The 25053-nt window shown below is 36.1% G+C and overlaps 1 protein-coding gene across 1 annotated transcript in view; it reads right to left on the bottom strand.

Annotated features, from left to right (window-relative positions):
- Positions 1-468: 468 nt before the first annotated feature.
- The window catches only part of LOC145994725 (focadhesin), a 91177-nt gene continuing 66592 nt past the window's right edge, over positions 469-25053 (bottom strand). The window contains exons 13-18 of the mRNA XM_083130928.1: positions 19961-20087; positions 14387-14535; positions 12686-12891; positions 6144-6279; positions 4506-4682; positions 469-694 (exon numbers count right to left, since the gene is read on the bottom strand). Coding sequence (XP_082987054.1) covers positions 533-694; positions 4506-4682; positions 6144-6279; positions 12686-12891; positions 14387-14535; positions 19961-20087 — 957 coding nt within the window. The 3' untranslated portion in view covers positions 469-532. The remainder of the gene's footprint in view (positions 695-4505; positions 4683-6143; positions 6280-12685; positions 12892-14386; positions 14536-19960; positions 20088-25053) is intronic.

A 25053-nucleotide genomic window follows, 5' to 3' on the forward strand; every position in this document is an offset into this window, starting at 1 on the left:
GTTGTTTTCATTTTTTTTTATGCAGAAGTAGCGCAAAAAGTAGCGAGTAGCGAACAGGAGTAGCATAGCGAGCTACTTTTTGGTAAATGTAGCTGTAGCTGTAGTAAGCTACATTTTGGAAGAGTAGCTATAGCTGTAGCGAAGCTACTTTTAAAATGTAGCGTTCCGATCACTGCCTACTGCTCTCGTAGCATATTTTCAAAGTCTGAGTGTGGGGACTTTTTGAATGCACTGTATTTGAGGCGCATCAAGTAAGAATGGCATATCTTAATTTAAGGAAGCACACTTTTTTTTTAGTTTGCCATTATAATTGCTTGTGAAAATTATTTTCAATTATGTCAGAATAGGCACTTTCCCTGAAGCCATATAAGAAATCTTATTTCTAACGTTATCAATTAATCGAGCCTAACATTACAAATATATGCATGCAAATGAACTGAGCTTCTAGAAAAACTGTAATTTGCAAGTGAGAAATAGTTCTTTATTATTTATAAATTATTAGTCTTAGTTTAAGGCATATCACAAACAAGTTTCAATGATTATTTACAGGTTTTACTGCCAATATTCTCATCCAGACAGATGGTTTCTTGAAGTAATCCACATGGTGCAATCCAATTAGCCCCTTATAGAATGCAGAGGTATACTGGGGTGGTAATCTTGTGCACAGGTGCAAATGGTGCAGCCATTCTACAACCTATTAACAAAAATGAAAAAGTATAGTAAAATTAAAGCTACACTGTAAAATCTAAACATGTTTACAAGAATTAATACACAACACTGTACATGATAAAACATCTACCTGTATGAACAGAGAACCAACAAAAGAATTTTTTTTAATGCTCGACAGGCAGAAAATTTAGGATATGAAATACAATAGCATTTTCATATCCTGCATGTAGCAAATGTTCATGTTGAGGAATTACACTGGGGAACAGGATTTTTGTTGCATTGCTATCAGCACTTGTTCCAACCTAATTTGGATGTGCTGATTTCAAATCTGAAGTTAGTTTTCTCTGTAAGCTCTAGTTTTTTTGCAATTCAACAACCATGCTGCCTCCTTCTTATTCTTTTCTTTGACAAATTCCTCATCACATACAAGGATACGAATTTGAGGTCCATCAACTACACCTACTTTGGGCTTCTCGAAAGACAAAGCGGTGAAAGGAAACTACTTACATTTTGAAAACAATCTCCATTAGTATTCAATGCCTTCACAAACTGCTTCATCAAGCCAAGCTTGATATGGGGGTAATGATTCTGCCTTGGCTGACAATTAGTTCATTCACAATGTTTGGCATTCCTACTTCCAGAGTTTCAGGGATGGGTCACTCCTGCGTCCAGTGTTTCTCTCGAGCATTGATATTTCGTGAAGCCTTTTTGCTGTTCAAGCAGGTAGCTGACCATTTTGAGATCTACACAAAATGATCCAGTTGTGCTCATGATATCTGAGTAAGTAAGTAAATATCAATTTTTATGTGATTATGTTCTCGCAAAATGCACTGAGTGGCCAACTGAAACAGCTCCATAAGCATTCACTTTGTGCAAATGTGGTTAGAGCTATCGAAAAATAATCACCATTTTTTTAACTATACAAGTTAACACCTAATTGGCTGAGAAGACCTGGGCTAACATGACAGTAAAAAAAAGTATTTGTCTTCTGGAAAAAAAAATCTGGTTCTGCTTTCGGAAGTATGACTCTTTGTTCAGCAGTGCAGTGTACTTTTTCTTGTAGCCTGGAGGCTAATGACTCGACAGCTTTCTTAGGTTTACTTGAAGAAGCCATAATCCGATACAAAAAACAGAAGAGAATGTGTTTTCATCTGGGTCTAGGGCAGATCTAAGCGTAGTTGTCAGCCTATCCCCAGTATAAATATCCTTGGATGTCCATTTCCGCAAAAGTAAAATTTCAAATTGCATGATAATGAAAGCATGTACAGGAAAACCAATATCAGATTTGAAACAGCATTGAAAAAATACTCAGAAACAGTTGAAACATCTAATGCAACGAATTAAATTTTCAACATGGAAATATGGAACATCACCTGTGCAAGGTCAGTCATCGGTAACTATGAGCTTCCTTGAGATAATTTATTGACATAATTGTGCAGCTCTTTCTGCAAAAAATGCTTCGATGCAAGAAATCCTACTCATAGAAAACATACAACAGTGCATTACTCTTCAATTTTACATTCCTCTAGCATGGTCACACCATTTTCAATACTGAGCTGCATATGTATGCACAAAACATCCTAACATGTGCTTCATTTTGCTGAACTGTAATGCCATCTAGTGACACATTACTATCTAAGCCATAACACTCTGTGATCTATTTACTTAAAGAAGCAAATAAGTATAAGCATACACTAGATATACAAAATTTGACTCTATTTGAGGCCCGACCAGAAAGAAGGAGAGGAAGCAGATGACCCAGGTTAAACTGGAACCAGTACATTTATGGGCTGGCACAGAAGAGAGGGAAGACACCACACGAAGGGAAAAGAGTGGCCCAGGATATAACTTTATTTTCTTGTAGTTTACGGTTATTACAAGCATAAGAAAACAGTTTTTCTTTGTGACGTTTCACTTGCGAACCCATGAATAACAATGTAATTTCTTTCCTTGATCTGCAAATTAAGACAACTGACTCAACAATTCAAACATCAGTCCATAGGAAAAAATTAGCAGGGGAAAAATACATCCATGCCAATTCAGAACATTTGCGTATAACAATGGATAACATATTTTTAAATTTTTTCCTGAGAGCACAAAGACTATGTTCTAATAATAAGGATATCAAAAATGAAGAAGAAAGGCATTTTAATATAGCAAAAGAAAATGGGTTCACACTAACAGAATAAACCAAATCAAAAAACAAGTCACAAGAAAACTAAAGGAAAAGAGAAATACAGACAAAGATTAAAAATCTGTTGAAAAGAAATTTGTGTGCATTCCATTCCACAAAGGATTCTCACATAAAATTGCAAAAATTTTTAGAAGTTTTAATTTCAAAATTGTTTTTAAATCACCAAGAAGTTTGGAATGTACATTTAATGAATTCAAAATGAGAAACTCTTTACCAGATGTGGAAACCACAGGAATATATAATATAAGTTGTTCATGTTCAAAGGATTATGTGGGACAAACAGCAAGGAAAATGGCAATAAGATGGCACGAACACAATTTGGACATTATAAATCTAAACCCAAGAACAGGTTTGTCAACTCATATCATCGAAGAGAAGCATTTCATTAAAAAGAGAAGGGTTTTAAAAAGATTAATAGGAAACACAGAGTTGAATGTCTGGGAAGCTTCGTTCATTGCAGAAGAACACTGGAATAAATTAAATAATAAAAATGGTAATGTAGATCCAGTATGGAGTTCTCTTTTTCACAAATGGAGTAAGCCACCATCTTTAAAATTTAATGTAACAGAAAACATCAAGAGACTTTGTGAAAACAATGATGAATTTTAATTACCTGATGATATTTGAGATTCATAATTAAAAAAATATGAAATAAAAATAAAACAGAATGCTTCTTTTCACAGTTAAGTTACTATATTACAACAATGTAACATTGACAACATCCATTATATAACGGATTCTTTTTGTTTAAAAAATTACTAACCACTGTTATAACTGTATCTTTAGTCCAGATGAAAGGAGCGTGTGTTCTCCTGAAACGTCACAAAGAAAAACTGTTTTCTTATGCTTCTAATAACCGTAAACTACAAGAAAAAAATTCTACAATGCAAGCAATGCATACATACAAGAAAAACTAGGATAGAACTTCTTTTACGAAGTGGCTGAAAGAACCTGTTGCCTAAATAGGCATAAGGAAGAAGAAGAAAAAGAAGCTATTTGACTCCAAAGATTTTTCCTTCAAATTATATTTAACAGTTTGATGAAAGATTCTGAATAGAAGATGGAATAACAGATAAGTCAGATTTTAAAAATAAGCAAAATGTAAAAAAAATATAGCTCTTGTAAAAGATTGGTAGTGTGCATACATAAAAAGAAATTAAATTAAGTGGAGGTTAAATTGCGTGACGTGAAGTAATATTATAGGGCTGAGCCAATACTGATGTCCATTTATCGGTTGGAATATATTTACCAATACTGGCCAATAGTTTCCAACATTATTGTCTTTCACGGGGTCCGTAAAAAGTGCCACGCAATAGTTTTGTATTCTAATTATCCTGGAAGTTATGTTAAATTCGAAATTTCTTTTCATTTCGCACTAGTTTATGTGAAAAAACTGCTGTCATTCTTGAATATTTTAAATTGAAAATCTTGGTAAAGTAATGCACATAATTAGAGTGGAATACTTACACACAAATATTAAGTCATATTTTTAACAACCTTTAATTATTACAATTTATACGTGAGAGCATCGGTATCGGTTCAGCCTTAGTAATTTATTTTATGAATTGATATTTTCAACTACTGCATTTTATAGTTTTCCTGAAGTTTGAAAAATACACAAAAAAATTTAGAAAAATCTTACCTGTGGACATATAGACTTCCATTGTGTAAGTGAAAAGAGAGCTTTCAAAGCACCTGGAAAAAGCAATAACCTGGTTTCCTGCACAATTGATATCCTCTCCAAGTCCATTGTCAAACAATCATATGCTGACATGATAATAATTACCAGCATAAACACATCACAGAGGAAAATCAAACCCTAAAACAATGAAATAAACAATTAACTCACTGCAAAGTTATGCTTCTCAAACAAATTACTGTGTGAAGCTATATTATTGTGCATTATGTGCATTGTATGGGATTCCAAAATGTTAACAACACTTGCGTTGTATGGGATTCCAAAATGTTAACGACACTGGCAGTAGATCTTGATATTTGAGTTTGTTAGCTAGTTCAGTGTCTAGTTTACATGCTCTTTCAGAAGATTTTGTCAGATGCAATTGTAATTACATTTAAAAACAAGATTTGAGCACAATCTTCCAATTTGCAATTTTTGCATAAAACGTATTGATAACTTACAAGCATATATTCTTCCAGTATTGCCAGGAGTTATTTTAATTTTTACTTTGCACCTAACTGAATCTCAGGTCACCATTTTTGGCAAATGAGGCATTCTAATTCTTATAAGCTTGATGCAAATGTGTACGTTATTGTGAATCTTTTAAAATAGACAACATAGAATATCTGGTACTTTCAGATTATTATTGAACAGTGGATTGTAATTTTTTTTTGTCGATCAATTCTATACTTCTGTAGCTTCAATGCAACCATATATGTAAATGAATATGTGATGAAAGTCATTAGAAAGTAACCACAAATGTGTTGTTAACAAATGTTAACTAACTTAGCCTGGAGGAGTTATACATTCACAAGCACAAATCAATTTCTGTTCTTTACACTGTCAAGTATAGAAGTGGGACAAATTAACAAATTTTTCAAGCATTATACTAACCAAAAGGTTTTATCTTACAGGAAGTGATTCAATGTGAAAATAAAAGGAACATTTGAAATGTATTCAGGATTAATTAAATTTTGCATGGTCCTAAAAAATGTGGAAATGTATGGTTCTTGTGCACACTAGTTTTGGTATCTAACTTTTCACTATTGAATCAAGTTTGGTGATTAATTTGCTAGCATTTGTGCCTAAACATTAAGCATTAATCACCTAAATACTGAAGTTAAGTTTCAAGCTAATTTCCATAATAATAATCTTATATATGATATATTCTGTGCTAAAATTTCATTTTTTTATGTTTGATAGTTCCTCAGATAGTGACTATTGACAAAGAATTGACACACAGCCCCCTCCCCAAATTGATTTTTAATTAAACACAGACAAAGAACTCTGAGATTGTCCTTCTTAAAGCAAAATTAAAACATTCAAAAATATAGATGGCATTAGCACATTCATTGCATAGGCAATGCAATTCTGTCACCCCTTTCATCCATGGCTACCTGGGATAATCAGGGAAGGTGGGGGTTTAAGTTGCTCTAGCATGGTGCTGGTCAATATTATCACCAGTATGGCTGAAACTGGAAATGTGTGAAACAAACGAAGGATGCAAAATTCACAAAAGCACCTTTATCTCATGGGTTTAACATAAATCTCTGAATCTTAAAACATACTATAATAAATTGGTAAAATTAAATTAAAACTCACTTGTTGCTCTGCCTTTTCATTTCTTAGAACAGACTGGATCTGTCCCATAAGCTCTAAGATCCAGTGGCAATTTGTTTCTCTCTCCCGTGAATTTGCAAGGATAGGTGCAATAGCCTTCAATACATACGAATGCTCACTGTAAAAATAAAAAGTTTCAAAAAAATTATACATGACATTTGAATACACACACATAATTACTTATAGTTTAGCAATTACTGCAGATGGACTACACATTAGGGATGGGACAAATCAGTTGATAGTTCATCAGTAGAGCCAGATATTTATGGCAAATAGAAGATCAAGATTTAGGTGCTAAAACTGGGCACACTTCAGGATCAAAAGTACAATGTGATCCATTGAAATGTAGACTGCCGCATTGGTGTTTGTGCTGTCAGCAAGAGAAGCGCTTGTAGCAGTTTGTCGGCATCACAGTTGCTACGATTTTTTGAGTGTAAAATTCCCTGACATTTCCAGTACAAAAATGAAATTTTTCCAGACATGTTTATCACCTGCATCTAGCCTTCAGGCTAAGGTAACAGAGGTACATTATTTCACCTTAACAGATCTCCATGTTATAAAAACAACAGAAAACGTTCATAAACCATACACAATTTTTCATTTTCTGGCAGATTTATATTGTCGTAGAAAATGCTGCTTTTTGCTTACATTTATAAGTACACAGAAGTACACAGCATCTGGAGAAATTTTTGTTGCATATAGGAATTTTATAGGAAATGCCAAGACTAAGATGTATAAAATAATAGACGATAACCTTTTCTTCACCAACCTTTCCGATAATTAAGACCAGATTGTCAATGTACTTTAGTTATCAATCAGATATCTGGACTGGGAGTTTTACTTTGATATTCTTTATAATATCTAGTTTTATAAAAGTGAAAATTTATTACAGAAACTCGAAGGAACCATAATTTTGCACAAGACTGAGAATCATATGAACGAAAGAAACAAGTTTCTAAACTGAATCTTCTTTGGGAGTGGAATCACAAGAACCGAATCCAGAAGTGGAAGTGAACTGCTTGTTCATTTTGTAACTTTTACTCTTGCAGACTCCAAAATGCACGTAAATTCCAGACAATCTGCAAATTTCCCTGACAAGCCAAATTCCTTGACATTTCCCTGTTTTCCAGATGCGTAGCAACCCTGGGCATCGTAGAGTGTCAATGAAGCACGTGCACATCAGTTTCCATAATTATTTAAAAAATATATTTATTTACAAGATTTATAAAAGGAGGTGTTCAAACTAGTCGCCTTCGATGTGCACACATTTTTGATACATCTTTATGACAGCCATTAACATAAGCTGACGAAGGAGGCTAGAAACCGTGTTTAAAGAGGCCCTTAAAGTAGACAGGAGACTGTGAAGCAATAAGGGTCCTTGATTTGTATTGTGTGGCCTGTTTATTAGTCTGGCGACTGTGAAGTTATAGGGTGGTTGTAAGTATTGTGTTTTTCTGGTGTATTCAACCGCAGTGTGTTATGGCTCAGCAAAAGTTTTCTACTGTGCAGTGTGCATTTATTTATGATTTATACAAGGTGATCCAAAAAGGGTGCCCCATTTCAATTGGTGAGCATAACTTTATTTAGGCGAATAATTGCAAGCTACAAGGACAGAAATGTTGCACAGACATGGGACTTTGATACAAGATATGTCAATCAGGTTGTGAATGTCACATCACATCACGTCTCACTTAAGTTTGAATATAACATCACTCAGGTGAGCACCACCATTGTTGGAGCACTCATGAAGCCGAGCCACGAAGCTACGGCGCAATGTATTCTCCAGCATAGCAACCGGAATAGCAGCGATTTCACGGCGGATATTCGCCTCCAGTTCCTGGATCATTCCTGGGCGGGTTTCGTAGACCCGGGACTTCAGGTATCCCCACAAGAAAAAATCAGCTGCCGTCAGATCCGGCGAACGTGCCGGCCAAGCTACGTCGCCATATCGGGAGATGAGGTGGCCGGGAAAAAGGTTGCACAATTTGGCAATGGACACACGGGCTGTGTGTGCCGTTGCACCGTCCTGTTGGAACCATGTGATCAGAGGAAGGCGTTGGAGTGCCGGCACGAGAAAGTCTTGGAGCATGGTCACATAACACTCTGAATTGACAGTACACGTGGCACCAGTGGCATCGCGAAAGAAGTATGGTCCGATGATTCCTGATGTACTGATCCCACACCACACAGTTAACTTGGGACTGTGCAACTCACGTTGATGCAATCGCCGCAGGTTTTCTGTACCCCAGAAACGGCAATTCTGTTTGTTGACCGACCCCGATAGCAAAAAGTGTGCCTCATCAGACATCAGAAGGTTGTCGACAATGCCTGCATCTTGTGCCCACATGTCGAGAAACGTGTCACAAAACTGAACACGTGCCACTTTGTCGGCTGCGGTCATTGCTTGCACTACTTGCACCTTATACGCTCGTGTATGTAAATCCAAGTGTAAAATGCGATGTAAACTGCCATACGTCATATGCAATGCTTGCGATCTGCGGCGCACTGATCTTCGTGGACTTCTTTGGATGTCATCCCGCACACGGTTGATGTGATCCTGTGTCCTTACAGCTCGGGGTCGTCCAGGAGACGACCTGTGTCGTACTGAACCCTCCTCGTGCCATTTCGCTACCCAGCGCCGTATGGTGTGTTTGTCCGGTGCGTCTCTACGCTGGCCAAGTCGGCGGAAAGCTCGTTGGGTTGCAACAATGGACTTGCTTTTTATAAACAGCTCTACCGCGCGAACACGGTCTTGCACATTCCACTTCTCCATCGGAACTGATTCTCCCACTATTCGTGAATACGCTTCACTGCCGCCAGCGCGCGCCGGTCAGTGTTGGCTTTGCAGTAGCCAATTGAAAAGGGGCGGCCTTTTTGGATCACCCTGTATGTGTTAACTCAATCCGCATGTGCAGTTCAAAGGCGATTTGAAACAAGATCCCCAGGTGTAAAAGTTCCATCCGATTTTCATTTTTTTATTTCTGGAGTAGTTTAGAAAATGTTGTATACAAGTCAAATCCACGTACCCTGGAAGAACTGAAACACAACATCCGCCAAGAAATTACCAACATTAATCAACAGGAACTGCAGCGAGGTATGGGTAACTTCATCAAGAGGCTTCAAAAAATGTGTTAACAAAAAAGGTGGCCAGTTTCAGCACCTTATTTCAAAAATTGGCAAGAAATAAATCACACTTTAACCCTAGAGAGCTAAGGTGGAAAATCAGAAACGCTAAAGCTAAGGGGTAGTCATTTTGATGACCTTACTCTTTTGCTTTATAGGAAGAGTTTTATTGACAATTAAATATGGCTACTAACATAATTTGTTTCTGATAGTATTAGTAACAAACAAAAAAGTTTTGACATGATTTAAGGTTCATAGTTACATTTAAAATAGCAATTTGTTTGGTATTCTCCAGATATTGCTTTGGAACAATGGCAACATTACATTTTCGTCATCCTCTTTTCCTTTCATGGTTATCATAGGTTATTCGGAAATTTGATAATTGGATGCTGTGCCATGAGTTGTCTAAGGCAACAAAACCACAGTCTTGTTTTGCGAAACACAACAGATTTTTCCATGTTGAAACGAAAAATAGATGCGGTAAATTTGGTTACGTTGAAGCTAATGCTTCGTCAGAACGACTACACAGATAAAGTAATATCAAATAATTTGTCAACTGGACAGCAATTCAATTCAGACAGTCTCACTCCCTCCACAGTTTAAAGCTAATTGAAGGTACTGAGGGTGCCAAGCACATCATATCGTAAGAAAGGGTAAGGGATACCATTTTGTACTTACGAGTCATCAATTTGACGAAGTCTTGGCTTTCTAGGGTTAAACTAGTTAGGAACTTGTGTGCTTGGTTCACGGACAGTCTACAATGATGACATATGGCTGGAGCACCTAGTTTGCCAATAGCACAAACACCAACGCAGATGTCTACACTTCAATAGATTGATCTATAGTATATAAAATGGCATTTCGGTGTTAAAATGGTGAATAATATCCCAATTGATTAAAAAACTATGATTAAACAAAATAAACATTTCCTTCTAATATGTGTCGAGTCCATGTTCGCCTCTCAATTTTTTATAGCAAAATTAAGGGCATGCATATTTCGTTTTTGACGAAAAAACGAAATTTGATAAAACACATTGTAGTGTTAATTTTTCATGTTTTTGAAAGGTATGAGATGCATTTTGTGACCATGTTTTGTCACGAAATAATGCGAAATGAACTGCAAAAAGCGAAATTAACTCTTAAACACGAAATTTAGGGTTTATTCACCGACGCGGCACCTTCTGAGGTCTGAATTATCCTGAGAGTTATGCAATTCCCGGAAAATTGATTAATTCTGCTGTTAATATTGGAGAAACAAAAATTGACTCCTTTACACAGAAATAAACTTAATACTCGGATAACTACATAAATGGGCTATTAGAAGTGAAATGTTAATTCTGTTAAATATGTGAAGTTTTTAAATCAAATTTAGGATTATGTTCACAATTTTAAAACCAAAATGTCTTTTTATATACCACTTTTGATCCAATTTTTCACCGCTATAACACCAATATTTTATTTTATTCACCGCTTTTGAACCCGAAATTGACTCAGTTTTTATACCGAAATTTTGCTTTTTTATTTACCAAAAATATGTGCCTCTAAGCATAATTAATCAATTTTACATAACTCGCAAGATAATTCAGACTTCAGTAAGTGTCGTGTCAGTAAATAAATTGTAAATTTCATATTTAAGAGTTTATTTCACATTCAGTTTATTCACATCATTTCGTGACAAGACATGGTAGGAAAATGTACCACACACCATTCAAAACCATGAAAAAATGAACATTACCACATGTTATTTCACATTCAGTGTTTCAGTTAAAAATGAAATTTGCCTGTTATCTATTAGTAATGGCTGATACAGCTATATTGAAAATAGCATGAAATATGGTAAAAAATTTGGCTATTTTTGTGAATCTTTTAATGAGTATAAATGTGTAATCTGGTTTTGCAAAGTACATGTGCAAATACATCATGTTTATTTCTAAAGTGAAATTTGTTCAAATCATCTAATTTACATAGGTTACAGAAATGAACGAACCATTCAGAATCTTCATGGAACATTTGCAATGCAAATGCACTTCATACCATGTAATAGTGTATAAATATACCAACACCTCATTCTGTCACCCCTGAGTCACTCCTTGTAGCTTCCTCATGCTTTCCAACTCAGTCCATCTCACTTCACTTATACTTACGATGCTCAAATCATAGCTTTCAATACAAGTATCCACTCTCCCAAAGGGTTTTCACATTCCATATTCCAAATGTTACTGTATGCTGACAGAAAAGTAAATTCTAGTGGCAACATTGGATGTCCATTTTTTTAAGGTTCCATGGTATCAAAGTCGTGACGATAAATTATTACTGAGAAAAGTTGTTCATTTTGATGTCATCTACAAGCTGTTAAGATTTGTCAGTGTTATGTGGCAACACCTTGTGTTAAAACCTGCAGCAACAACTTTCCCATCTTTTGCCCATTTACACTGTGTATTGGGGGAAATAATAATTGCTGTGGGCTACAGAATATTTTGCAAGTTATTATAAATAAAATTCCCCTAAACTCTTCATAAATATACCCCTTTGTGTTCACACTTAACGGCGATTTCTTCCAAGTAAACTCTCACCAGTGCAGAGTTTACAACCTCACAAAACTTTCTCTGCTTTCAGTTTGAACAAGAACAATTTCTGGTCTTGGAAATATTTCAGAGTGGTGAGGTGACTTTTGGAGAAGTGTATAATGTACAATGCTGTAATTGGATATTTGCCTGTTGAGTGTGAAATAATGTAAAAAAAAAAAAAAACACCAACTGCATAATGCATAGCTTGCACTTTGTGCCAATATAAATTTTATTACACAATCACTTTATAAAAAAATTATTATATTAACTACCACTTGACATAGTTTAAATAAGGTGAGAAGAAACACGAGAATGTGATGAATTCTGTCTATAGATTTTGAGCCATAGAAAGATTGACACAAAAAAAAGAATTAGCCCCAAATTCTTATCATCACTACATATTTATATTAGGGATGGGACCGATTAATCGGTACTCTATCGGTATCGGCCGATATAGGCATATCGGTGTATCGGTTTATCGGTAAAATTACCGATTATTTTACCGATCCGATATAACGATTATTATCTGATAATTTAGTGCAAAATTCTGCCATTTTGTTGTAATTTTTATGGATAATATCCATGCCCTACTTTCTAAAAAAGTAAATGCCTAAATATGCAATTTATCTTGCACTGCAGTCACCTTGAAACACATATTTATTAAAGAGGTCAATGAATCTTTCAGGTTCTTCAAGGACTATTTCTAATTTTATATCGGATCGGTAGAATATCGGTTATCGGTATCGATAAATATTATATCGGTACTTTATCGGTATCGGCCAAAATTTCATATCGGCCCATCCCTAATTTATATAAAAAAATAAATTTGCAAACCTGTTCAAGTTCATTACTGCATCAATTATTTCGTTCAACCAGACTAGGGGAACCTCACTATCCACACGCTGTGCCAATGCACTCCTTATTTTGATGGCCTTCTGCAGCTTATCTGGGGTAACCTCCCACCAGACCGAAGGGGAACTCATACGCTCTAAATTCTTGGTTGGCAATTCTTCAACACAGCTAACATAAATATCGAACAGCTAAAACAGAGGAAAAAAAATAAATACTAATGCACACTGGAAGAAAATAATTAATTAACCACAAGGAAAGAAACCTGCACAGACCCGCGACTCCTGTGCACCATACTCCCACGTGGAGGGGAGAGGGAGAGTTGACTATGCTTCCTTATGGCCCAAGATGAACGGAGGAAGGGAAAGCTGCGTGGGGACTTTTCGTCCAAGGTTTTTTCCTTGTGGTCGCTCTATAGTAGTGGGAATCTTTTTACAAACAGAAGTTTTTCAGATGTGTGCTTTTAAAGGTGCAATGATGTACAAAGAAAAATTGCAGAAGAGAAATACACAAATTGTTAAAATGGAATGAGTTGTTCCCCAGTATGTGTTCATTATAATGTTTATTTTTAATTTGGAACCAATATATGCAACCTGCAATCAACCAATACACCAACCTAACAGCATATCATCTATTTTAATTTCAACAACAAAAATTAAGGATTGTGCTTTGTTGATAATTTTCCAAGTGATTTCTTTAACTTCTCTCTATTTTTCTGGTAAGGACTATTAGTAGTAGCCATGATTGATTGATTAAAATACTGCTTATGCACTTGGGTTATTTTGCACTCAACACATTATATGGGGTCAAGACCCTTACCGTAATTAAAATCAACACATGTCTCTAAGGACTAAACTCTCCTTACCTTGTTAAAAATGATGCTTTAAAGGGGCGCTCAGCACATATAAGGAACACAACCCTACAGATGATTATACTGGCTGCCAGTTGCCAGAGCTTTGTTGGCTTGCAAAATTTCAGTTACCAGGGTAGACTACGTGGAATGAGATTGACATTTTTATGCCTTCTCAAAATGCCACACCTTACACCCCAGTAGATAGCCAGGTAGACGTATGCTGGTGTTACATGTGGGAAAGTAAAAAACAAGGATCAAAAATTGCTGGTTCCAGCAGAAAACATGGCAAAGTATTACCATGGAGCATTGCCTATTAGAGGATCAACCTTCCTTCCAGAGGAAATATACCATTACTATTACTGACCTTTCCAACATGCAATTTTTATATCATGTATTACAAAAACAAACTGAAAAATTATTTGAGATATTTCTTTTACATCACTTTTCTGCTGCTTGTGGCTATTTGTGATGATGGGGATGAATGCTGATGGATGGCACGGACGAGGGAACACCTTCAAACACACATGGACGATAGAAAATAAATCCCCAGAGAGGATTATACAGAGCCTTGCTACACCAGGGTGTACCATGTGGAAGAGAGGCTGATATTCGAGTGCTTTCAGGTAAGGTTTCCCCTTACACCCTAACCGCAAAACGAGAACAAAGATTGTTGTAAAGCTCGGAACAAATACAGTTGTGAGCAACAGGGCAAATTCTACCAGCCACTACTGCATTTTGTAACCCCAAGTGTAGTAAAAATTACCCATTTTTTTATTGTGTTTCATTTCAAAAAAATTGTTGGAAGTTCTGTCTGATTTCTAATTTAATGATACCTTATCATCAGGATTAATATTTTCCAGAAGGCCTTCCACTGCCACGGCCAACATCATCCTGTTAGCATCATGAATGTCCTCTTTTTGGAAAGCTGCTTTGATGCAGGACATCAACTTCTTGAAGAGTTCTGCTGCATCTGGATTTTGATCTACAAAGATAATGAAAATGGATCTTCAACTTCAAGTTTTCGGTGAGTAGAGCATATTTTGACATTTCTTTTGCAGGGGAACACTCAATTCTTCTTCACTCTTTCATCTTTCCAATCATATGTGCTGCGTAGTTATGTTAAGTAACATGTTCCCAGTTCATGTAAGTAATTAACACTTTCATAAGCATCCATTCTAGCTTTTGCCCAACCTCAAGCATAATAGTCTTCCTTTTTGCTTGGCAATTTGAGCTCTGTGAAGGGAACTGGAACCATTCATTTTCTAGAACAAAGTTTGAAATTCTACTTTTTTCTCGATAAGTAAAAACTTACTTTTTGCAAGAATTGAACCCGGAAGAGGCAAATTCAACAAATCATTGTTAATTGGATGGTTGGTGTAATTAATGTCACTTATTTGTACCATGATGTTGCAATGAGGAGGTAAGAGGGTAATCACTGACGATGCCACTTCACCCCCTTGTCTGCCCCCCCCCCACCCAATTGAAGTTAATGAAATATTGAATAATAGGAGAGTTCATTTCTAAGAATATGATGAATTTCACCTTTTCTAAGTGGTGTATTCTGCATGATATCACTTTTCCTGCTTATAATACCAACATGACTAACAAATATCAATTTCTTTTAGTACTGTATATATATATCTGTGTGTGACTTTCGTTCAAGATTCGAGCGCCGACCTGGGCATGGGCGGTTTCTCATTCATTTACTATGTCCTGTAATCATCCAATTAACCTAAGTTTTAACCAGTTTTAAGAACTGGAAAAAAGTGTTGAATGTGGATGATTTTAAAACACACGAACATTCTGAGGACCACAAAACACCATCTGTAGTACGGGCAAATTATTCTAATTGTGGGTCGTTAGTGACTAATTGGGACTGGACCTACAGTTTAAAGTGTCCCCACCAGGTATCAACCACGGGACCAAAGTTGATCCAAGAAAACAGACACTACATGTCAGTTCTTGTGGATGCATTGCAGGTTCTTACCATTCAGGGACTTGATTTTCGAAATTCAATTTTCAAATTACACTCAAAGTTCGATTCAAAACAAATTAATCTGCATAATGTCCACACTTATTCTCGGCAAAATAAGCCAGGAAGTGGATCAGGTGAAAGTATTCGCACTGATGTCAGATGAAACAAAAGACATTGCAAGAAAGGAACATGACAGATATTTGTATCGCGGGCAGGTAAAAGAACACGTTTTAGGATTTGTCACTCTTCAATCATTAGAAGCAGGTTCACTCTTTCTCATACATATCAAAATCGAAGAACTTCTTCCCAAGAACTCCATAGGTGTCTATAATTGTGTAGCACAAACATACTTTGGAGTGATAGAGTGAGAGGTGCACCAGGGTCAGAATATTTCTTGAATTATGAGATAACTGTAACCTTTTTCAGATTTTTATTCCTGTGATAATATTTCCCTGGAAGGTGAAACACAGATTTTGCCCAAAACTCTTCAGCATTACAAAGATTGAACAAAAGTACTCCACTTAATGGATTTCTTCGAAATCCTAGTGAAGTATAAATTGACATTTCACAAGGTTCACACTCTAGTTGTATTTTCTGTAAGAATTCCAGTTCCCAATGCAGCATGTGAAAGAATCTCTTCAGAAAAGCCTTGCTCGAAACAGGATGCTGGATGCCAACTGCCTCATTTGGCTGTCCTTGCTATTGAGAAGAAGGAATGTCAGTCTTGGACATATCGAAGGTGGTCAATGTGTTCTCCAAAGCACATACAGCAGAATTCTCCTACAGTGGCTTTCGTTGTTTCTAATACTTAAAAAGGTTAATTTTTTCCATCATATTTATTTTGCAAGAAAATTAAACTCTTATAAACATTTTTTCGGCATTTATATTATTATCTTATAACTTGAATATTTATGTCAATAGTTTCATCTTAAGAAAGACAATGAATTATAAAATTATAAATGTCTTCCAATACTGAAATAGGCCACTAGAAACAACGTAACTTGCGGCAGTTCCCACGAATAAAAATAATAATTAATGCTTTTATTAAAGTGAATCATATGAAGATAAACTCATAATCAAGAAGTAAATTTAGGAAGTAAACGTCCACTCGGAATAAAAGACAAGCACAAAACACCATACATGAATATAATGATAATAATAATAATAATAATTATTATAAGCATTATTATATATTTATTTATATAATATATTTATATATAATGTTTTTGAGCATTTTAATGTGACTGCCCCCAACAATATTTTGTCGCCCCCTTCCACCCCTCCAGTCATTTTTCCCTGGCGCCGTCACTGAGGGTAATGGAAGGAAATGAAGAACTGGAGAGAGGCTGTACTAAAGTTATTTGCCTGGAATGGTTGAGGAATAACCATGGAAAAACCTCTCTCAGGGTAAAATGTCATTGTTAAACAAATTTAACAAACATTTGCACATCCCTATGTATGTTAACTCCATCAATCTAGATGATGTATGTTGTGAAATGTGGATTTAAAAAGAAGGAAAAAAACATTTTCACACAAGTTGGACTCTCATATAGAGCATGACAACAGGTATCAGAAATAACAGCAAAGCTAAAATTAAGGCCACTGCTATGGAATATATTTTGGAAATTGTTTAAAAGTAAACTAAACTATGTGGTACGGCATTCCTTTGAGGGCGAGACCTGCCGAGTGGTTTTTCATTTGGTGATGTATGGCCAGCATTTAATATTCCATTTCTGTTTGTATCTACCTTTCCCAGATTTGGGCCTGTTACTTGTTTCCAAATAGCTCCTGAATTGTCCTCACAGGATCAACATCAAAATTCTGAAGTTCCTATTGAGGATTAAACCCAGGGTTGCCTATACCAAAGACAAGAGTGTTAAAAAATTGGTTATACAGGAGCTCCATATGATGAAAATAATAAAATACAAAATTGACAAAAAGTGTAGCAACCTGATAAGCTGGCGTAAAGATAAAGGCAAACTTCATGCAAAGATTTATTTGTTTGTGACAGAGACTGGAATAAATACAAAATATATCTTTTTAGCATGCAAGTATAGTTATCCCTTGAAGTTAGGACATCATATAAATATTCTTATGTTGTCCTCAAAACTTGATATTTCAGCATGTCAGTGTGTCTTTCAATGTGCTACCTTGTCTTCAGTTTTCTTTCATCTAACTTGACAATACAAGTAAGAAATCCACTAAATGCCAGGTTTTTGGAGTGGTATGTCATGGTCTTCTTTCATATTTATCCCTGTGCAGGTAAAATCATTTAGTCATGGCTTGAACCTGAAAGTTTGTTACTTTCTAGGAAGAGTTATCAAGTCATCAACTTCGCATAGTGTGATTTTGATTTGACTTTTTTTATTTAAGTTCACTTTATGCCCAGATAAGCTAATCGGGACTAGGCTTACAGCTTAAAGTGGTATCCAAAACACTATATGCTTTCACTGGGTATTGAACCAAGGACTCCTTCATTACAAGGCATCAACAATCAATGGCGCAGGAACGTTTTCAATTTAGGGGGGTACAATGGGCAGCACAGGCTTGCAATTGTCACTACTGGATTTACTTTGCAATCACAATAAATAAAATACACGGCTAATTTGAAAAATAAATTAGATATACACTTGGTATGTCTGAAGAAGACAGCATTTTAAATTTATTTTAAGCAATTTCTTCAAACATGATAACCAGAGTTTCCAATGAGATCGTCTCTTACATCAAGTATTGTCTCGCTTTGATTTTGCAGAGATTTATTTCATTCTCGTCTTGAAATTTGAGAGAAAAGAGATTTTTCTTGTCTTAGTAACATCTGTATTTTCAACAAAACTCTTAATACGAGGTATATACTTTTAAGTATAGTTGTCCGAATACCCTTTTACAAAGTTATGAAAATTATGGGTGAGGTACAGGAGTAGATTGTACCCCCCAAGTTGGTCAGTCGTGTCTAGTCTCATTTGTGTAAGTATTTAGTTTCGGAAAATTCCATTTGAAAAATTCAGAGGAAAAGGAGGTCAGTCATATACTCTTCTGACTAAGATTTATATCTTATCTTCGAATAGACGCGACCGTTTCTTAAGAAAAGGATACCCCCCCCCCTTTATGCAAAAGAGCATTTGCCTGGAGAGTGATTTTCTGAGAGTAGGCTAAACTTTACTTGATTCCACTGTTCCACACACATTTTAAACAATTTTCATCTCCTTAAAGAAGTTTCTAAGAACACAGGTCAATGAACTAAATCATAGCAAGCACAATGTAGTAGAATAAGTTTACAATGGTTTGAATTTATGTGGTAAGGAAGATAATGCTTATAAGTTATAAACAATTTAAACTTTTTTTTATTGAGCTAATTGAAAATAGGTTAATTTAACAGTAGCACCTTGCGTCTGTAAAATTATCTAAGGGGGGCACAAGGGGTACAATGAGATTTACGGATTTAGGGGGTACAGTATCCTCCTTCAAAAATTTAGGGGGGTACAATGTACCCCTGTACCCCCCGTTCCTGCACCACTGACAACAATACCACTACACCATCAGGGAGGGCCAAAACTCCACACAGTAAATAATGTTCTGTGTATTACACAAGAGTGTTTCAAAAGTTGTGCAACAATAATTTATTTATTTATTTCTAGATTTTTTTCCGTATGAAGGAAATTTGTACCCGAAAGTATTTTAAAGTATCTCAACGGTTGAGGCTTCATAATTCAGAAAAATGTTATAAGCAATCAAATAATAATAATAATAAAATCGTCTTTATTAGAGCGGGCATGTTTCGGCCTTGAGGGCCGCTCTTACAACAAACCCTTGTCTGGGTGATTATTATAAAGAAAAGTAAAAATGGAATATATGAACATACTCTGATTACATGTAAGTTTGATGAACACTGAATATAAAACTATAAATTGAATAAAAATAAGAAGGAAAAAAGGATTACATGTATAAACTAATAGACATAGATATCTAATGTTTGTCACTTTCATATTTAGTACATGTACATGTCTGAAATCAACTGGAACAATACATGAAACTACAGTAGCAATAAAAAATAATAATAATAAAAATTGAAAAGACAAAGGAAAATAATAAAAGAGAAGATTGTGCAACTTTTTGAAACACAGTTGGGTGCAGCACAACCTCTTAAGCCCTTAACTACAGATGAGGGATGTAACAAAATTAAAAACAACTATTAGAAAACATTCATTGAAATCTCTTATTGAAAAGCCAGCAGCAACCCTACAATGCAGATCAAACTCTAGTCAAGCCTCAACTTTCTACTGAAGTTTTTCTCTGAATGCTCAAGGCTAAATTATAGTTAATTAGGTTTTAAATGGATTATATTTCCTATAGCAAGAAGGGCCAGTGTTTCCACAGGTACTCTAATCAGAAAACTGAGTTAATTTATTTAATAGGATTGTCTCTATCTACCCACCCTCACTTGTAGATGCAGTCACTAATGCCTTCGTCAGTGTCTCATCTATAAAAGGCTTCAAAACATTTGGTGGCACCCCTTTGCAAAGATCTCCTAAATTTGTATACACCATTATGATGTCTTCATCCTGTAAAGATAAACAAATAACTACATTAACTTTACAACTAAAGCTAGAGAAAAATGAAAATTTAGATAAAGGTTCTTGCCAACACAAGAAAATGTGATTTATGTTACGAGGGTAGTTTGAAAAGTAAGGTAAACGAAGCACAGATGGCAGCACCATAATAGATTGATTGATTTAGTTTATTTTACTTCGCATTTTGTGCCTCTTGGCTAATTTGCGAAGATGGGGATGAGTGATGAAAGGATGAATGGACATTCACAAACAACCAAGCCCGAGCGGGATTCGAACCCGGGACCCTTGGCAGCACCATAATCAAAATCGATGCACGATGATGAAGTTTGATTCTTCAAACGAGCCCTTGCAGAGTTTCAGCCCAGTGCATCGTGAGATTATTGTTTCATCACGCGAAGTAGGTGAACGTGCAAGCATTTTAAAAAATGATGGCCAAAACCACAAGGACAATGCACCTGTTCACAAGTCAATTGTTCAAAATCCATTAACTTAATTTCGAATTGTTGGATCATCCACGCTATTAGCCCAATCTAGCTCCCTCTGACTTCCATTTGTTCCCTAACCTCAAAGATGGCTCGGAGGACAATGATTTTCTGATAATACAAGCAAGTTCTATGTAACAAGTCACATTTACTCATTGATTCAAGAAAAAATTGTTAGTTGATGGGATGTTTTGCTTAACCCTTGGGGCTACCTGTGGGGATGTGCACCTATGGTTTAACATTGTGACAATGAGATTACTGGGAGGGGGGAGGGAGGATGTGGTGTTGCATAAATTTCCTACCTCCATCTCCCTCCACTTCAATCACTGCATTTAGTAATATGTTGCCAATATGCTGTGTAATTATTTCCACAAGCCTCCTTTGTTGGCACATAAACACTATTTTTTTTTTATTTTACCTTTTTATTTTACCTAAAGTTTCAGATACAGTACTGAATGACCATTTTACGCTGAAACAGTAACAGCAGGAAAATAACAATAACAACAACAACAAAATAGAGTACAAGATGGCACAGAAAACAAATCAAAATTATACATATATCGTTAACAATTTTCTAAAACTTTGTTCTGGCAAGAATATGTCCACATTTGGAGGCAGGTTATTATATGAGTGAGGTAGCCTGTAGAAAAGAGACCACTGTAGAAGGGAGAGCCTTGTGGTGGGATTGTGGAAGAGCTTAACATTGCAGGTTGGCCGTGTGGGAACACGTAGATGAAATTTGTTGAGCAGAAATTCCGATTTAATTTTACCATTCATGATTTTGTGCAAGAATTTCATGTCTGCTAATTTGCGACGAGTGTGTGGTGGTTGGATATTGAAGACAGACATAATGTCTGTTTTGTGAAGGTGCCTCAGAGAAGGTATTCTGTGGCGAGCAATGGCGAGGAAAAAGTTGAGAACAGAATCAATCTGGGAAATATTTGTTTTTTAAGCCATGGTCCAGATAGGAGAGCAGTATTCAAGAATGGGGGAGATAAGGGATTTGTAAAATATGCTGATTGATGATTGGTTTTGGATTTCAGTGAACCTGTACAGAAGACCGAGAAGACGCATTGCTCTTTTAGTAGTGTTCGTAATGTGCTCATTAAAGTTTAGTTTTTCGTCGATGATAAGTCCGAGATCTTTTTGAGAGGTAACTTTTTTGATGGGATTGTTTTCAAGATAGTAAGCAGAATCGAGTTTGTTCCTTCTTAGGGAAATGGTGAGGCAGGAGCATTTCTTAGGATTCAATTGAAGTTTCCACTGGCGACACCACACAAGTAGTTCTGTAAGAGCTTGCTGTAAGATTAAAGCATCGTGTTCTGATCAGATTTCTGTGAAGAGTTTACAGTCATCGGCAAACAGAAGTATATTTATAGGGAGAGAGGACAGTCTGTCGGGGAGATCATCCATGTAAAGAAACAAAAGTGGGCCTAAGATGCTCCCTTGGGGAACTCCAGACAAAACAGGAAGAAAGCTGGAAGAGGTGCCAGGAAGGATGACACGCTGCTCTCGTGCACTCAGATAGTATTGTAGTAAGGATAGAAATTTCCCATGGATGTTAAATCTGGATTGTATTTTATGAAGAAGGAGATTATGATTAATTTTATCGAAGGCTTTTGAAATGTCCAAATATATAACGTCAAGCTGGGAATTATATACAGATAGATTGGTCAAGCAAGAGCTGCCTGGAAGGAAACCATGCTGAGCAGTATTTATAAGGGGAGATGTAAACTTTAGCAACCTGTCTTTAATTATTTTCTCACAGACAATGGAGAGAGGTGACAAAAGAGAGATCGGTCTGTACGAATTAGTGGAATTTTTGTCTCCAGATTTGTAGATAGGTACAATATTGGCACGTTTGAACAAGCTGGGAAACACACCTGTAGAAAAACAGTTATTAAGTAAGAGGCACAAAGGGTGAGCCAAGGAGTCAGCAGTTTTACGAAGAAAAAATGTCGGAATTCCATCTGGGGCTAAGGACCGGCACAACGGCAAAGAGGAGAGGAGAGATTTTACTTCTTCAGGGGAGGTTTTAATCAAATAGAGAGTGTGTGAACTGACAGACTTGACTTACATCTTAAAAGGAAAAGTTGTCCTGTCACAATGTGCAAGACACTTTTGAATGGATGGCTGACATACTGCATACACAGGTGTAAGGGTGACCATTGTTTATCACTCTATTCCCCCTAATTACCTAGCTTTAAGCTCACTCTATTCCCCCTAACTTCTTCATACAGAGTGGTTCATGAAATGACAGACCATTTCTGTGCAACATTAGTCACATTGTGCAAGTGAGGTATTTTCAATGCTGCACATAAAGGCAGTGGTCTAAGATGGCTGGGCTGTATTTTTGTACAAAGTGGTCTCCTGCTAAATAGACACTTCAAAAATGAAGTGTTGGAACCCCAGAACAGCATGCTTAGACCTTTCATCTTTGATGAAATTGTCAGTGTTAATTGCTACTTGTTCGTGCTGTGAAACCAAGTTCTTACAGCAATGCCCTTGCCCATCAAATGGTTCATGCAGAATTGAGCCCGAACCATAGACATGCTTTGCTGCATGTGGAGTTGGGAAATTACATACAAAAAAAAAAAAAAAATACATAAAAGTTTTGTACTTGGCATGTCAAATATAAATAAAAACTTATAAAATATATATAACACCAAAAAAATCATGTAGAATGCATGTAAAATATATAAAAACTTACAAATCAACAGATTTTATCGTGCTGCCTGAAAAAGCAACAGCAATGCAGATGCAGATATTACACATTCTGCATAATCTATTATTCTATTGTGTTATTTAACTACATGCTATTAAAAATACAAGTGCAGTAGGCTGCAGGTTGTAGATGGAATGTAGGTTAGCTTGAAATTATTTTTCTGCATTTGGTCACCACCATTTTCTCCTTGTCACTTGCTTAGATTAAAAATTTTCACTCAAGTAATATGTATTCTAATCTTACTCTTCAATGCAATAAAGTTATGGATTTTAAAATTTTGGATTAATTCTATTCTACATTGTTAGTTATAAGAGCATGAGGTATGGTTTTTGCATTCAGTGCATGCTTATTTCAATTCCGTCAAAATGCACTTGAGTATAGAAAAAAAACTCCAATGTATCTAGCGTATTCTCATGTGGCAGGTGCAAGGAGCTCTTCAGGCCAATTATTAAGTTAGATGATGGATAGCTGAATTAACGTCAACAAATGTTGAAATTTCAACAAAAAATGCATGTTCAATCAGAACTCACACCTGGGTCTCTGGCACAGCAAACCATTGCTCGACCAGCTGAGCTGCCAAGCAAGCACAGTTTTCACCTGATTTTCGATGTTAGTGTTTTACCTCTATGTCAAATCATAAGGTAATTTACAACTCTACACTGGAAGAAACTAGACACCACAAACCAGATCCAGTGCTGGATCTACAAGCTGGAAAACCCCGCAGTGCAGGGGGGGGGGGGGAGACAAGTAAGCCTTTAGGGGGCCCTCAGCCATTGACATAGTAGAGGGTTCGTATATATGTATGTAAAAATCAACTTACTTACTCAGGGGTACATAAATGAATACAATATATACAGGTAAAGGTAAAGTTAAAGGTAAGAGAATTTCTTATTGAACGTTATAACCAATATATTGTATTAAGTAAATTAGTAGTGGCAGAGGAAGATACGATCAACAAGATCAAATAAGGCTAGAATTTTACGAGAAATGCAGTGGTGCAGGTTTCTTCAACCTATCCTTAATTAGGAGAAACTTATGACTGCACGATTGTAACACTTCATCCTATCCTTAATTAGGAGAAACTTATGACTGCATGATTGTAACAAATGTATCATTTTACAGGTGTGAGAACACAGTGTCAATTATATATATATATATATATATATATATATATAACATCACCACGGTTGCAGAAACTGGGGGGGGGAGGGGGGCAGGGGCCTTGGGCCCCTCCAGTTCTCGTTTCGGCCCAATGTATAACTTTCAACATATTACATAACTTTTGCACACAGAAACTTCGCACACAACAGGTGGGAAATTACGCAGGATTCTGCTTTGAAATGGGCAATATGCCACTGTTCTATATAATCAGGATTACTATTACATGTACCTGTAAACATGCGTGTGCTACTTCATACTGCATTGATGTGGCTGAAAGTTCAGTGTTACATATTTATACCAATGCTTAAGCAACATTAAAAACAATACATGTATGTCTGTCTGCTTGGGCAGCTTAAGGGTAGCACCCTCGACGGCACCAGACCGGGGTGTCCGGATTTAGTAGAGCCAATTCCTTATTGCTGATTACATAAATGTGGATATTTGTTTCATAAATAGTTGGATTTGTGTAGAGAAAAATTAATTGAAGTTAATTCTCAATAACAAATGCATATTGCAAAATCATATAGCAATTTAAACTAAAAGACCGTTATTTTTATATCAACCTACAATATACGCATTCTTTGATATT

This window comes from Lepisma saccharinum, chromosome 11, assembly GCF_977018435.1.
Source record: "Lepisma saccharinum chromosome 11, izLepSacc3.1, whole genome shotgun sequence".
Taxonomy (NCBI): Eukaryota; Metazoa; Arthropoda; class Insecta; order Zygentoma; family Lepismatidae; genus Lepisma; species Lepisma saccharinum.